Source organism: Triturus cristatus, chromosome 4_2, assembly GCF_964204655.1.
Source record: "Triturus cristatus chromosome 4_2, aTriCri1.1, whole genome shotgun sequence".
NCBI lineage: Eukaryota > Metazoa > Chordata > Amphibia > Caudata > Salamandridae > Triturus > Triturus cristatus.
The window spans coordinates 990,887,088-990,901,276 of record NC_140586.1 but is presented as its reverse complement, the minus strand read 5'-3'; the positions used below and the strand labels follow the sequence as shown (position 1 = coordinate 990,901,276).

Genomic DNA, 14,189 nt, shown 5'->3' with positions numbered 1-14,189 from the left:
TGTGTGCTGACGGTGGCACATCTCAGACAGTGATGGGCCTGTAAATGGTTCTTGGCTTCTCTGGGACCACAAATCACAGACCCTCCCTCACACCAGCCATCTGGGCTCTCATATGCTTATCTGTGCAGGTCTCATTAAATCTGCTCAGTGTCCTGATCTCTGGGAATCTCTAGGCAGCACTGGGCGTCCTCAGCTTTGTGTTCTAGTTTCATAATTCCCACAGCTATGAAGAAAGAGATACTCTGTGCAGAAGTAATCCTTCCTTTAGCAGGAATGCACACGTTCTATATCTCTTTCTTTCTTTATTCCCATAAAATCTATTCCTTTTTCCTACATTCTTCTTCTAACTCAAGTCTGCCCTCTCTCTCCCACTCTCTCTGTCTCTGTGAATGAATGAATGAATGAAATATTATTTGTAATGCGCAGCTATGCCCAGTGGGCGTCAAGGCGCCTAAACCAAATGTGTAGCTGATAGCAGACAGAAACAGAGCCTACTGGTATGCCTTAACGAAGAGCCATGTTTTCAAGGACTTCCTAAAGAGGTCAAGGGAAGGAAGTCGCTTGATTTCAAGGGGGAGTGAATTCCACATAAGAGGTGCTAATATGGAAAAGGCTTTAGAGCCCCATCTAGCCTTCTTGGCTCTAGGGATTACCAGTTGGTATTGTTCACTGGAGCGTAAGTGTCTACTTGGAACATATCTGGTAAGTAATGAACCAAGAGCATCAGCTGAGCCTGCAGTTAGAGCCTTAAATGTAAGGCAAAGAAGTTTAAAAGTGATCCTTGACGGAATGGGGAGCCAATGGAGGTTCTTCCTCGCTACGGTCATTGATGACAACCAGGGCAAGGCAAGGGCGAACCGCGCTGCAGCGTTCTGTATGACCTGTAGACGCTGGAGCAGGCCCTTGTTAGCCCCGGCGTACACGGAGTTACAGTAATCAAGCCTTGAGCCAACAAGGGCAATCACCACCTGTTTCCGCGCCTGTGGGGACAGATAGTTCACAATCCTTTTTAGGGTCTTAATGACCCCCCAGCAGGTCGCCACCGTTCTATTCACCTGTAGCTCCATGGAGAGCTGTGTGTCGAAGATGACACCTAGGTTTCTAGCAGATTTGGTAGGTATAGGGCAGCTGCCTAAAGAGGGGGGCCACCAATCATCTGACCATATATCCTGGTCCTTGCCAAAGACCAGGACCTCTGTCTTGTCCCCATTCAACTTTAGGGAGTTGGAAACCATCCAATCTGCAACAAGTTGCATACAGGCCCTAAAGTTAGAGGCAGTTTTACTGACAGAGTGGGTTAGGGATACCATAATCTGCGTGTCGTCCGCATACGACACTACATCCATCCCCTGAGATCTTACAAGTCTTGCAAGGGGGGCCACATAGATGTTAAACAGGGTCGGACTCAATGCCGACCCTTGTGGCACCCCACATTGCAACGACTTGACAGGGGAGAGGTATTCACCTAGCATGACACGTTGCTCTCGGTGTTGTAAAAAGGAGCTAATGAGACTGAGCGCTGATCCGACTACCCCTGCCTCCCTTAACCTAGATGTTAAAGTCAGGGGAGACAGGGTGTCGAAAGCTGCTGAAAGATCAAGCAGCACCAATACAGAAGTAAGACCCAAATCTACTTTTCTGCGGATGTTATCCATGACTTTTGTCAATGCAGACTCCGTGCTATGTAGCTTTCTAAAGCCGTGTTGGGACCCGTCCAAGAAGCCAGAAGCGTCGAGGAAGTTCGAAAGATGGAAGTTCAAGTGGGTCTCCAACATCTTAGCAGGGGCAGGCAGCAGAGAGATGGGTCTAAAATTTTTCAGCACTCCAGGGTCCAGGGTGGTCTTTTTCAAAAGCGGCTTCACGATGGCTCTCTTCCAAAGTGATGGAAAAATGCCCTGTTCCAAGGCTCCATTCATTACCTCAAGCATCGGAGGGAGAATGATTTCTCTGCAGTTTTTAAGCACCTTGAGGGGCAGTGGGTCAAGGGGAGATGAGGATTTAGTTTTATCCAGCAAACTATTGAGATCTTCTAGCGTAAGAGCCGGAAAGTGCGCAAGGGACTGAGAGGAATCTACATTCCAGGCCTCTAATCGTGTGATTTGCACGGAATCCTCCAGACTGAGTGAGTTCCTCTGCGTCTTTAGGGCTATGTAAATATCGTCTATCTTTGTATAGAAAAAATTCGATATATCATCGCATAGCTCCTGGGAGGCAACTACTGGATCAGGAATCTGAAGGGAGCAGAGGGAGTCTACAATTTTAAAAAGCTCTCTAGAAGATGTTAACGAACAGGTTAAGTTAGAAAAATAGTCCTGTTTTTCCTTAATGATTCGCTTTCTATACTCCCGTAATAGGCTCTTATAATCTTCTCTATCTTTTAAATCCCAGGATTTACGCCAGCCACGTTCCTTCTGTCTACATTTTTGTCTGAGCAACCGCAGATCGGCAGAGAACCAAGGGGCGGATGGCTTCTGTCTAGCTGCAGGTTTAAGGGAAGGAGGGGCTAGTGCATCAGCAGCTTTGATAATGGCATCAGTTAAATCCTGAGCCGAGTCATCAACCTTCTGTTTCGTTGAGATACTGATGTTACGGATAAAAGGAGCAAGTGTCTCCTTAGTAAAATTTTTGAAGCTCCTTTTGAATTGTTTTTTACCGGTGTCAGCCGTGACATCAGGACCGGAAATGTCTAGGGACAGCGGGACTGCTAAATGATCAGACCATGTAATTGGTACCGGCAAACCAACTTTCAGTCTGGAATCGTTGGTAAAGATCCCGTCAAGGGTGTGCCCCGCCAGGTGAGTCGGATGAAGAACAAGTTGGACAAAATCACATGCCTCCAAGGAATTAATAAGAGAGGAGGTGTCTTTTGATGTAGAATCCTCTAAATGGAAATTGATGTCGCCCAAAATGGTAAAGTAAGGCCTACCAAAATAGGGTTCTAAAATTCTAAAAAGCTCTGGGCAGAAGTTGACTCTAGACCCAGGGGGTCTATAGAGTAATATGCCAGAAAAAGAACTCATCGGAGTGTGCGTAATACAAAAATAAAGCGCTTCAAAAGGATCTGTAGAAACTGAAACAGGTTTTATTGTGCAAGAGAGAGTAGATTTAAAAAGAATGGCTATGCCACCTCCTCTACAACGTTCTCTGTCTAATCTTAAAAAGGTGTATCCTTTAGGTATAGCCAAAAGCAGATCATGACCAGCGGACTCAGAGGCCCACGTTTCAGTGATGAAGACCCAGTCTGGATTCCTCAAACTGACGAAGTCATGAAATTCGATCCCATGTTTAATCAAGGAACGAGCATTAACCAAAAAACCCTGTTTGGGTTGACTAATGTGGCTAGTGGACTGAGGAGGGGTAGCACGAGTACCAGATTGAGTAGAACTGGTAAAACAGCTGTTGCAAGAGGGACATAGACGGGCCCAGCTCAGAACTTCAGGTCTAAGCCGGTGATGGCAACAAAGTGCACAAGGTCTCAAAGACAGAAGAGTATCATACAGATTCTCTACTAGAGGGGGAGAATGAACGTCGGGGGACCCAGGGTCCAGCCCGTCCTGCAGCGCGTCCTCAGCGCGGACGGGCGCAGACGGGCTGAACTCTGGCGTAACTCCGGCGTCAATCTGGCGTCCCCGCAGCGCGGATGCATGATTCTCTTAAGTATCCGCCTAGCGTCCTCCTGGCGACTAGAGCGCGATACCAGCCAATCAGCGTTAACGCTGAACCATCCCTATCCAAGATGGCGCTGAAAACGAACCTGCGCCGGGAAGCGGACCCGCCAAACAGCGGTGAGTGTCCCAATTTAAGTGCAAGTAGGGGCCAGGTACACTAAGCGCAAGTTAAAAACAGGGTATAACAAATAAAAATATTAAAATAAAAGACGGAAACAAGGCAGTGTTAAAAACGAGCAGCAGCTCGGTTCCTACAGTGCATTGACAACCTGCACAGATCAGCTATCAGCTATAGAGAGAGAGCAGAGCATTTACCTCTCTTAAGTATCCGCCTAGCGTCCTCCTGGCGACTAGAGCGCGATACCAGCCAATCAGCGTTAACGCTGAACCATCCCTATCCAAGATGGCGCTGAAAACGAACCTGCGCCGGGAAGCGGACCCGCCAAACAGCGGTGAGTGTCCCAATTTAAGTGCAAGTAGGGGCCAGGTACACTAAGCGCAAGTTAAAAACAGGGTATAACAAATAAAAATATTAAAATAAAAGACGGAAACAAGGCAGTGTTAAAAACGAGCAGCAGCTCGGTTCCTACAGTGCATTGACAACCTGCACAGATCAGCTATCAGCTATAGAGAGCTGTCCCTTTCTTTCTCTCTCTCACTCTGCCCTCTGTCTCTCTCGCTCACTCTGCCGTCCTCCTCTCTCTCTCCCCCTCTCTCTTCCTCTCTCTCACTTTCCCAGAAATGGCTGTTCACAGCAGGGAAAGATCAAATATCATACAGAACAATCTTGAAATACAGAAGTAGAAAAGAAACACACTCACCAAAAGCAAAACAGGCACAGAGCACTTGAAGGTGGAACAAGACCTTCAGCAACATTTTCAAGATTCTGAAAATAGGAAAAGACAATTTAATATCAGTGTCACTTAGGTTCAAAGATTTCTTTGACTTACTCAGATCACTTGAGTGTATCCTTACTTGTTACACTAGTGTTTCCCTGGTAGATTCTCTGTGGGTTCATGAAAGACTGTTCTTTATGCTCCTGCACCCCCTGGATCTCTTACCTTGTCCTGGATCCCACCCTGTACCTGAATCTCTTCACTACAGAATATACAGAGCAGGTGACAATCTAGAACCAGCATGAGGGTGAATGAGGCCCACTGGGGTACCCTGGCCATGTCAGGGCCTCTACCTCCTCAATCTAGAACAAGCATGAGGGTGAATAAGGCCCACTAGGGTACCCTGGCCATGTCAGAGCCTCTACCTCCTCAATCTAGAACAAGCATGAGGGTGAATAAGGCCCACTAGGGTACCCTGGCCATGTCAGGGCCTCTACCTCCTCAATCTAGGACCAGCATGAGGGTGAACGAGGCCCACTAGGGTACCCTGGCCATGTCAGGGCCTCTACCTCCTCAATCTAGGACCAGCATGAGGGTGAATGAGGCCCACTAGGGTACCCTGGCCATGTCAGGGCCTCTACCTCCTCAATCTAGGACCAGCATGAGGGTGAATCAGGCCCACTGGGGGACCCTGGCCATGTCAGGGCCTCTACCTCCTCAATCTAGGACCAGCATGAGGGTGAATGAGGCCCACTAGGGTACCCTGGCCATGTCAGGGCCTCTACCTCCTCAATCTAGGACCAGCATGAGGGTGAATGAGGCCCACTGGGGTATCCTGGCCATGTTAGGGCCTCTGTCTCCTCAATTTAGGTCTAATCTACAACATGCATTACATTGAATGAGTGACATTATAGAATTGTCCCGAATACTAACAAGTCAGTATGAACAAATGTGTATTTTGAAACTGGTCAGAACATCTGGAAAGGGCAGATCAGTATTGGGGATGAGAGACAGGTAATTGTGGATAACTAAACAGCTGTGGTTCAGAAACACTTTCTTTTGCAAAGGCATTGTTTTCATTTCCCTCTAACCTTTGCCCCTGTAGAGAGATTTGCACCACATTTTGTAATTTCCTGGCTTAGTCAGCTAAAGTCTGGGTTGGATTATATGTGCAGGAGGAAAAAGTTGGAATTTCAGCTCTTGTAAGACATTTTTCTTGTGCCTACAACCTCTGAATAGATTTACACCAAACATGGAATGAAAGTAAAACATTAATTAAAAAGGTTTGATTGTGTTGGTTTGGTGTTAATCAGTTCAGTAAGTATGTTTAATGTATAGTTAATAGAAACCATCCCCAAAAAAGTTCCACAAATTTAATTAAATCATCCCATCATAATTTGCAAACACTCTGATAAAACATCTGGATTAAAAAAATGAGTCTACGGCTCGTGCCTCGATGGCAGACAGTGTGCAAATGCAAAGAACGAACAGTCCATATTTGATTAAAGTGCTTTGGACTCAGAAACAATGGTGTTTTTTGCTCATTGTTCTTTTCCAGCGTGCTGCATGAAGTGAATGCGCATTGTGCAAATTTATGTTATCTTTTTTCTTTTATAGAACTTTTAGTCTCTACCTGACCCTTGAGCCGGAGTGATACCCGCTGGAGGCCATCACATCCTCATCACATTTCCGATAAAGTGAGAGTGTGTTGTGCACTTGAATGATCTCTTCTGTCTTAGAACGCCACACAGAGCCATCTGAATCACAGCTTTTTCCAAGCCGATCATTTTCAAGTCTCAAAGACTTTGTTCCCTGGCAAGCTAGGGGCATTGAGGCTTGCCTGCAGGAGCAAAAACAAAGTTACACAAAGATTGGTTTGAGTAGCTTTCTTCTTTGTCCCAAGACAGCTTGGCAAGTGCCAAGGATGAGGGTAAAACTGGTGAAAAGTTTGTGTTCAGATATGCTCGGGGATTCAAGCTATGGTATGTGTTAACAACTGTCCAACCATGTTGTCTTTTTGCAAATGTTTGTTATCCTGTAGGAGACACAAAAACTTTACTGAGCAGTTACTAATTCGAGAGGAAGCTGCTGTGTCTTTGAGACTCCCCCATGCTTCTTTAATCCTGAGGTCTTTAATTTCCGATCCTAAGTATCTCCCCAAGACATTTGGGGGCATATTTACAAGCAGGCGATACAAAATTATCGCCGGTTTTGCGGCCGTTTTCGGCCGAAAAGCGGCGATAATTTCATCGCCTAATTAGCAAGGCCACGCTAACGCGTGAAACCTTGCTTTAGCGCGCCTATTCTTAACGCCCAGCTTTGCATCTCTAACGAGATGCAAAGTGGGCGTTCCTGACCTTACAGGAGAAATGTCGCTAAGCGACATTTCTCCTATCATCAAGCCCCACGCTATGAAACATAGCGTCAGGAAAAGTAGCGATAATCCCTGTTATCGCTCCTTTCCTAACACCTGCTTCAGGACTGACTTAGCCATGATATCCTATGGGAGGAGGATATCATGGCTAAGTTTGTCTGTCCCTATCAACAAGCTAATGTGAGATTATCGCTGGGTTTCCAGCGATAATCTCACGTTAGCCAGTTAGTGTGAGGATTTTTATCGCTATTGAGATAAGCGTTGCTAATAGCACGCTATCTCAGTGATAAAAATCCGCGCTAGCCGGCGATAATTATCCAAGTGCTAAGTGCGCTTTGCGATAATTATTGCCGGTTGTTGTAAATATGCCCCTTGAACTTTTCTTGTCATCTGCGTTTCAATTTACGACTTACACAAGCTGTTCAGGAAGCCACTCGCCGAAGCTCATAATGTCCAACAAAACTTAGCGAAATCATTTTTCTTTGCATTTCCTGAATATTTAGGCTGAATTTCATCTGAATCTGCACTGGTGAAGATGATTGTGGCAGACTAAAGACGGCCTTGTAGGCATTCGTTTGCAGTAAATGCAGCCTGGCCACTTCCTTTCCATGCAGGATTTCCAGGCCGTTTGCTCCTGTGGGGGCCAGTTGGGCTGCCATGATTGTTAACAGGTGATCATGCGAAGGGCAGTGAGTGCCCTCAGAGAAGTGTGATGGTGCTTAAAGGTCCTGTCCTGTTCCATGTGTATATCCAGGTGCTTATTGAGGATAGCACCTCAAATCGATTTCCTCTAATGTGACTTAAACTTGGAGTCTCCAAGGCAGGCTACTTATGCCCGACTCAAACTCAATTCTAGGCCTTTTCTGCTCGATATATCCTGCTGATGGATTGATGGACCTTTGGAGCCCTAAAGGTGTTTGACTCAGAATGACCACGTCCTCAGCATTTTGCAGGCACACGATTATCTCTGCTGCCGATTTGTGGTGGAAACCTCTCTGCTTGTGACAGGAAGTCGTTCAAGTTGGCCAGGTATGGCTGAAATAAACATGGGCTTAAAAAACACACCCTTGCTTCAGACATTATTTGTTTGGATTTTTGATGTGACCCTGCTGCCATTTCCAACTTTGGCCTGTGCCCATGTTTCGCTGATACAGAGGCAGATTTTAGATTGATGAAACATGTGAATAGACATGCTTTTTGCTGTATCGCCTTTTCTGCTAAGATGGTAAGTGTGGATAAACTTATAGTGGTCCCCATACCTGACCCGAAGTTTGTTTGTGTTTTGGGTTATAAGATTTTGTTTTTTTAACCCAGGCTTGGAGATCTTGCAGAATGCAGGAAGCGGATAGGGGCATATTATCAAGCCAGGCGATAAAATTATCGCCGCTTTAGCGGCAGAAAACTGCAGCTAAAACGGCGATAATGGGCTTGATACTATGCTCTATGGAATTCCAATTGAAGCCCAGGTTAGATGTGAAGGATAATTCTATCGCCTGGCTTGATAATATGCCCCATAGTTTGGCTTCTATGTCTATTGATGGTATAAGCCTGTTTTTGAGTGGAGATGACTGGCTGCCATTCTTCCAGATGGGGTGACAGGGATACTTTGGCTCTTCTCGCTCATTGGTCGACCAGTTGAAGTAGAGTACACTTAACAGATGTGGGCTTCCTGTGTCCCTTCAGTTGCCTTCAGCTGTTTTTCGGCAGTGATCTTGCCAGGCTTGGGATACTTTGTCTCTTCTCACTCGTTGGTCTGCCAGTCGGTATGGATACATTTCACAGATGTGGCTTCCTGTGTCCCTTCAGTTGCCTTCAATAGTGATATTTCTATCTTTAGGACACTTTGTGTCTTCTCAGTCATCGGTCTACTCATCAGTGTGGGTACATTTCACGGATGTGGACGTTCCTGTGTCCCGTCTGCTGACTTCTACAGTGATGTTGCCAATGTTAGGCCACATTGGCTCTTCTCATTGGCTGCATCACTTGTTGGTGTTGGCTCCTGTATTCTGTCATCTGCCTTTGGCAGTGATCTTCCTGGCCTTAGGATACTTTGGTTTTTCATCTCATCTGTCTGCTAGTTGATCCGTGCAGGAGCTTTTAAATTATTGGCATTTTAGAAAGTATTGATGTGTGCTGTAAAAAGTTAACAATTGAACTTGTGGGGGGGCGTGGCCAAGCCGCGGGCTGAGATGGCCGCGCGGTGTTGAAGCTCCGTGGCCGACTCAGCGCCAAACCTGTCTTTCCTGACCTCCTGATGTGGGCGAAGGCTGCCCGGACCCGGCGCTGACTCCCCCGTTCTCCTGCAGCGACCCGGAGTGGTGATCTGGCCCCGACTGCGCCCGGAGCGACCGAAGAACGCCAGGGCCGAGCGGACCCGATGCCCAAGATGGCGGCCTGACTCGGCGGCCGGGGAGGTTAGTGCGGCGGCGGCGGCCGATGGTGATGCGGGTGGCCGGGGGGGAACTGGGGCGGGGATTTGAGCGCTGGGGCGCGGTCTGGTGTGGGTCCGCTTCGCCCCCTTCGCCGCCGTTGGCCTGGAGCGGACCGGGCGTTGGGCCGTTGCTCGGCGCCGCGGTCGCGTCCTCCCTCGCTGGCCCCTCTCGGGTTCCCCGCGCTGTTGCGGTCTGGGGATATGGGGGGGCGACGGCACGGCTGACTGGCGGTGGGGGTGGGCTGGAGGGTATCTGCGCTGACCCTAGCGCCCGGGCCGCCTCTGCCCCCCTTCCATGGGACCTTGCTCGGCTGCTCCTGGGGTTCGCGGCCTGCGCCGTCCGGGCTCCCTCTCCCCGGCCCTGAGTCGCCTGGCCGCGTCTGCTGCCGCCCCGCTGGCCGCCCGCGCTGCTTGGTCCGAGACTCGGACCCCTAGAGAGGCGCCCCCTGGTCTTTAGCGCGAAGAGGACGCCTTGTAGCGGTGCGGCCGGTGCTGGTGCCCGGGTCTGGTGTGCCACGTGGCCGGAGCCTGCGAGGGACCGCTGCATCGCCCGTGCTGCGGGCCGAAGAAGTGGCGGAGCCGTTTCTTCTGTGGTAAATATTTCATTACCGGTACTATTTTTTATGCGGTAAAGTCTAGTAAGAATAACTCAGTAAATATAAGAGGCAGAATCCGTGGTATTAGAGGTTTTAAAAGGCTTTATTCCTTAACAAAGGAAATACAATTCGAATTGCAGGCTTCTATTCCATCACCACGAAAGTTCAGGAAGGAAGGGCATACATTATTGACAGATAATCAGTTTTATAGTAGATGCATTACAGTGAAACAGATGCAGGAGGCGTAACAGCTGATAATACAGATAAAATGTGCATACGTAACTAATAGAGGCGGACATATGGGCGTAATTTAATAAACGTCATTATTCATGATGTCACAAGTGGGTGGATCCATAAGAGAATCCTGCAATGTCAGCAGAAATATTTGGCAGAGATGCGCGCGCAGCCGCATGACGTGTGATTGACGTGCAACTAGAGGGTGAAGGGGGCTTGACATTTAGCTCTACATGTGGAGACAGAAGTCTGGGGGTCATGTCAACCTAATCCCAAATCATATCTAATATCCTATGTTTAAAGAACTGTGTTATCCAAAAGGAAAGGTCTCTAGGATAGAATCTATTCTATACTGACTGTTAGTGCGTGTACAAGCGTCTAAGTGTCTACATGAGATGCGAGGGGGTAGGAATATTCCATGGTAACAGGGGCTATGAATTACTTGCATGAGGACAGCGAGGCCTGGCCCTTTGCACGGTAGCTGGAGGAATGTTTACCTAAACTACTAGACAGGAATGCATCGGATGAGAAGCGGAGCAGATAATCTTGAAGGTGAAATACAGTTTTTGGCAGGCAACAGGCTGGATCAGGCACCGTTAGCCGCGCAGGGAGTAGGACAAAGTTCATGGATACAGATGCAGGCTCAGACTGGAGCTTTCAGAGGCAGAAGGCAGGAAAAGGCTTGATGACAGAATTCTGGGCCTACTCGCCTGAATCTGTAAAATGTGGAAAGTGAACCACATAAAGTCGGTGGCCTTTCATACTTAGGAATGGAATATCTGACCCATTCATGGCGGATCTGAAAGAGGACATGTTGACGGTGGACGCCCATATATTTGCGTCTTCAAAACTGGAACTGGAGGGAACATACATGTACTTATAGCATGCACATGGAGCCGTTGGGGTCTACGATAGGGGACATAACTGATCACAAAATTCATATTTCCTCATTCCCTCCTTGTCCCCTACGGACCCTCAGGAGATATCGATCTTCATCAATCCATCGATCTGTTCATATAGAATCATTTGATCTTCTTTCTTCTTCCGGGATCTTGAACGAAAACTTGGATGTGGGATACACGATGTGGCACACAGACCACAAATCGCTGGCCCACATTGTAGACATAAGCAGCAACTGAATAGTATGAGGAAGCCAATACCTAGGAAGGATAGGATTCTCCATCCCCAGGCTGACAACACGCTCCAAAACCAACCGGACCAAGTCCAGGTGCCTGGACTCTGGTGTATCTGGCTCACAATCTTATGAAGGCGAGTTATGGCTTTATATACTGACGGCGAATTTTCTGGTATGAAAACGCAGCAACTTGATCCGATGACCCTACAAGCTCCGCCCCTATCGGCCAGGATGACGTCAAGGACAAGACGATTTTGAAGCACAACAATCCGCATAGCAGACTGCTCTTCTGTTAAGTTGCCTAAGGCGGAAGTAGTCTCGTTCACTACTGCTTCAAGGGTTCTGGTTAATCTACGTATCAGCTTACTATTAGTAACTGTACCTATATAGGGAAAGAAACCTTTATTGAAATCTGTGTATTGCTCCCATGCTGTTTCAGTGTAATCGACAATTGGGAGATCTCTCTGCTGTCTATTGTGTACTAAATGGGTATTTCTATGATAATCAGGAGGAGCTAGGAAAACAGGTGGCAGAAGGAATGCTATGTAACAGGTACCATCCCAGTCTAGAGGTAGACGTATATATGCGGTCTGGCCACATATGAAGTAGGAATGACGGGAAGCTCTAAATGTAGACTTGCCTTGATCACTAAATTTTATTACAGTGGTGCATTTACTATGGCCCATGTGTATGGAGCCATTCTTTCTTACACATAATTCCCCTTTTACTGGGAATACTGACATAGCGGGCAAGATTGGTGTAGCTTCAGATTCAACGTTCAGGATCATGAGGTTAAGTGTAAAGTTACCTAATCCATATACTTCATTTTCTAGATCAGTTCCTGTTCTTTTGGGAAGTCCCTCCTTGTTAGGGTAGCAGACTTTAAGCAAAACTAGGTTCAGGTTTCCCCATACCCAGTTGTCTTGATAAACTACGGAATTTGAATCTAGGGAATTAATCAAACTAAACCATGCTCCACAGGAGCCATTGTGTGTGAACGGATATGGAAAGAGGGGCAAAACTCCCTTATAGTTCTGATAGGGAGGGAGTCGGCCACATATCCAACAATTTGTGGCATTGCTGGTCTGATGGGAATGATGTAACATACTAATGAATGTGTTATTGCGCAGCGCAAATCTATAAGACAACTCATGCGGAGGTAATTCGCTAAAAGAATGTTCTGCAGTTACATTGTAAGCACGCTTAAGAATAGGGTAATACATGTGCAATAGTATGCTGAAAATGATGATCAGAAGACTTAGAAAAAACAAAATTAATAATGTTACTGTGCAGTGACTACGAAGTGATTTACAATACGCATGCTTTTTAAGCTGCATCTGTTGATTTCTTTCTCTATTCCGGTCTAGAGGATACATGTCAGAGACAAATTCAACCGATTCACCTTGGAGAGGACTTAAACAATCAAATTGTCTGACTTGCTAGACCTTAATTTTAGTTTATAAAGTTCAGTGTTTGTTAATTCAGCCAAGGGGAGCTTTGAGTCTGTCTGTGAAGGAATGCAGGGCTGAGCGTTCACACTAGATGGTAGTCCATAAAATTTCTTGATATGACTCGAGTGCAACCACCCTTTACGACCCTCAATCTTCACGGCTGTCCTTGTAGTTAGTAGAACTAATTTTGGCGATGTCCATCTAGGCTCCAGTTGGGTCTTCCGGTCAAAATTCCTGACCAGAACCAGGTCGCCAGGAACCACGTCATGGGGCTTCACCTCAGTATTATCGGGAAAAGCAGCAGCTACCTGTGAACGACAAGATTGTAGTGCAGACATCAAGGAAGCCAGGTAATCTGTCAGCATATTACAGTCAACATCAGTGATTTTGCGAGGTATAGGCGTCCCCCACATATTTGGTGGTCTACCGAAGATCACCTCGTACGGGGATAGCCCTGTTCGAGAATGTGCTACCATTCTCATGTAAAAGAGCGCAACTGGTAAGGCTACTATCCAATCGACACCTTTTTCTCTACATATTTTGGACAATCTAATTTTCAGAGTTTGATTATGGCGTTCCACGAGACCTGCTGCCTCGGGATGTCGGACACAGTGGAATTTCCATTGATAGCCTAACAAAAGGGAAACGTGTTTCATTAGTTCGGATGAGAACGGCTGGCCGTTATCTGAGTAGACAACACGTGGTAAACCGTACCGTGGGAAGAACTCTCGAACTAACTGTTTGGCAGTAGTCGGGGCAGTGTAATCTGAAACCGGGTAGGCTTCTGTCCAACGGGAAAGAGCACAGACAACTACGAGAACATATTTGAATCCTCGACATCGTTCCATCTGGATATAATCCATCTGGAGGACTTCAAAAGCATGATCGGGAGGTTGAAATCCACCCTGCTCTACGGGGATGCTTTTACCTGGATTAAACTGACAACATATCATACAGGTACGTACCTTCTGTTTAGCTGCGGCTCGTAAGTGTTTGTTGAACCAAATGTGTTGAATGCTGTCTAGCATAGCTTTTTCTCCTAGGTGCGCTGGACTATGTATAGTGTTAATGATGACTTGAACCATGGAGTCGGGAAGAAACCATATAGATTTTTCCTTCGTCATCCATCCTTGATCTGTTTGGATCCCTCCTAATTCAGTCCATTTCTTTATTTCTTCTGGTGTAGCATGTGTCTGTATGTCAATTACATCAAGGGCGGGATCCTTAACTGTCATGCAATGTGTTGGTGCCAGAACTATTGTTTTTGTCGCGTCAGTTGTATGAGTCTGATTCTGAGCAGTCTGTTTAGCTGTTCTGTCAGCTAGGTCATTACCCTGAGAAATGATATCGGTAACTTTTGTATGGGCTTTGCATTTCATAATCGATATTGTAGTAGGCAGATGAATCGCGTCTAATAGGGCTTGAATGAGGGGTCCGTGTTGGATGTGGGCACCGTGAGAAGTT

General features: G+C 46.9%; 1 protein-coding gene across 2 annotated transcripts in view; it reads right to left on the bottom strand.

The window, feature by feature from the left end:
• LOC146839237 (CD5 antigen-like) overlaps positions 1-14,189 on the bottom strand; it is a 409,368-nt gene that overhangs the window by 324,408 nt on the left and 70,771 nt on the right. For both annotated transcript variants that reach the window (XM_085603261.1, XM_085603262.1), the window contains exon 2: positions 4,490-4,554. In XM_085603261.1, coding sequence (XP_085459387.1) covers positions 4,490-4,544 — 55 coding nt within the window. In that variant the 5' untranslated portion in view covers positions 4,545-4,554. The remainder of the gene's footprint in view (positions 1-4,489; positions 4,555-14,189) is intronic.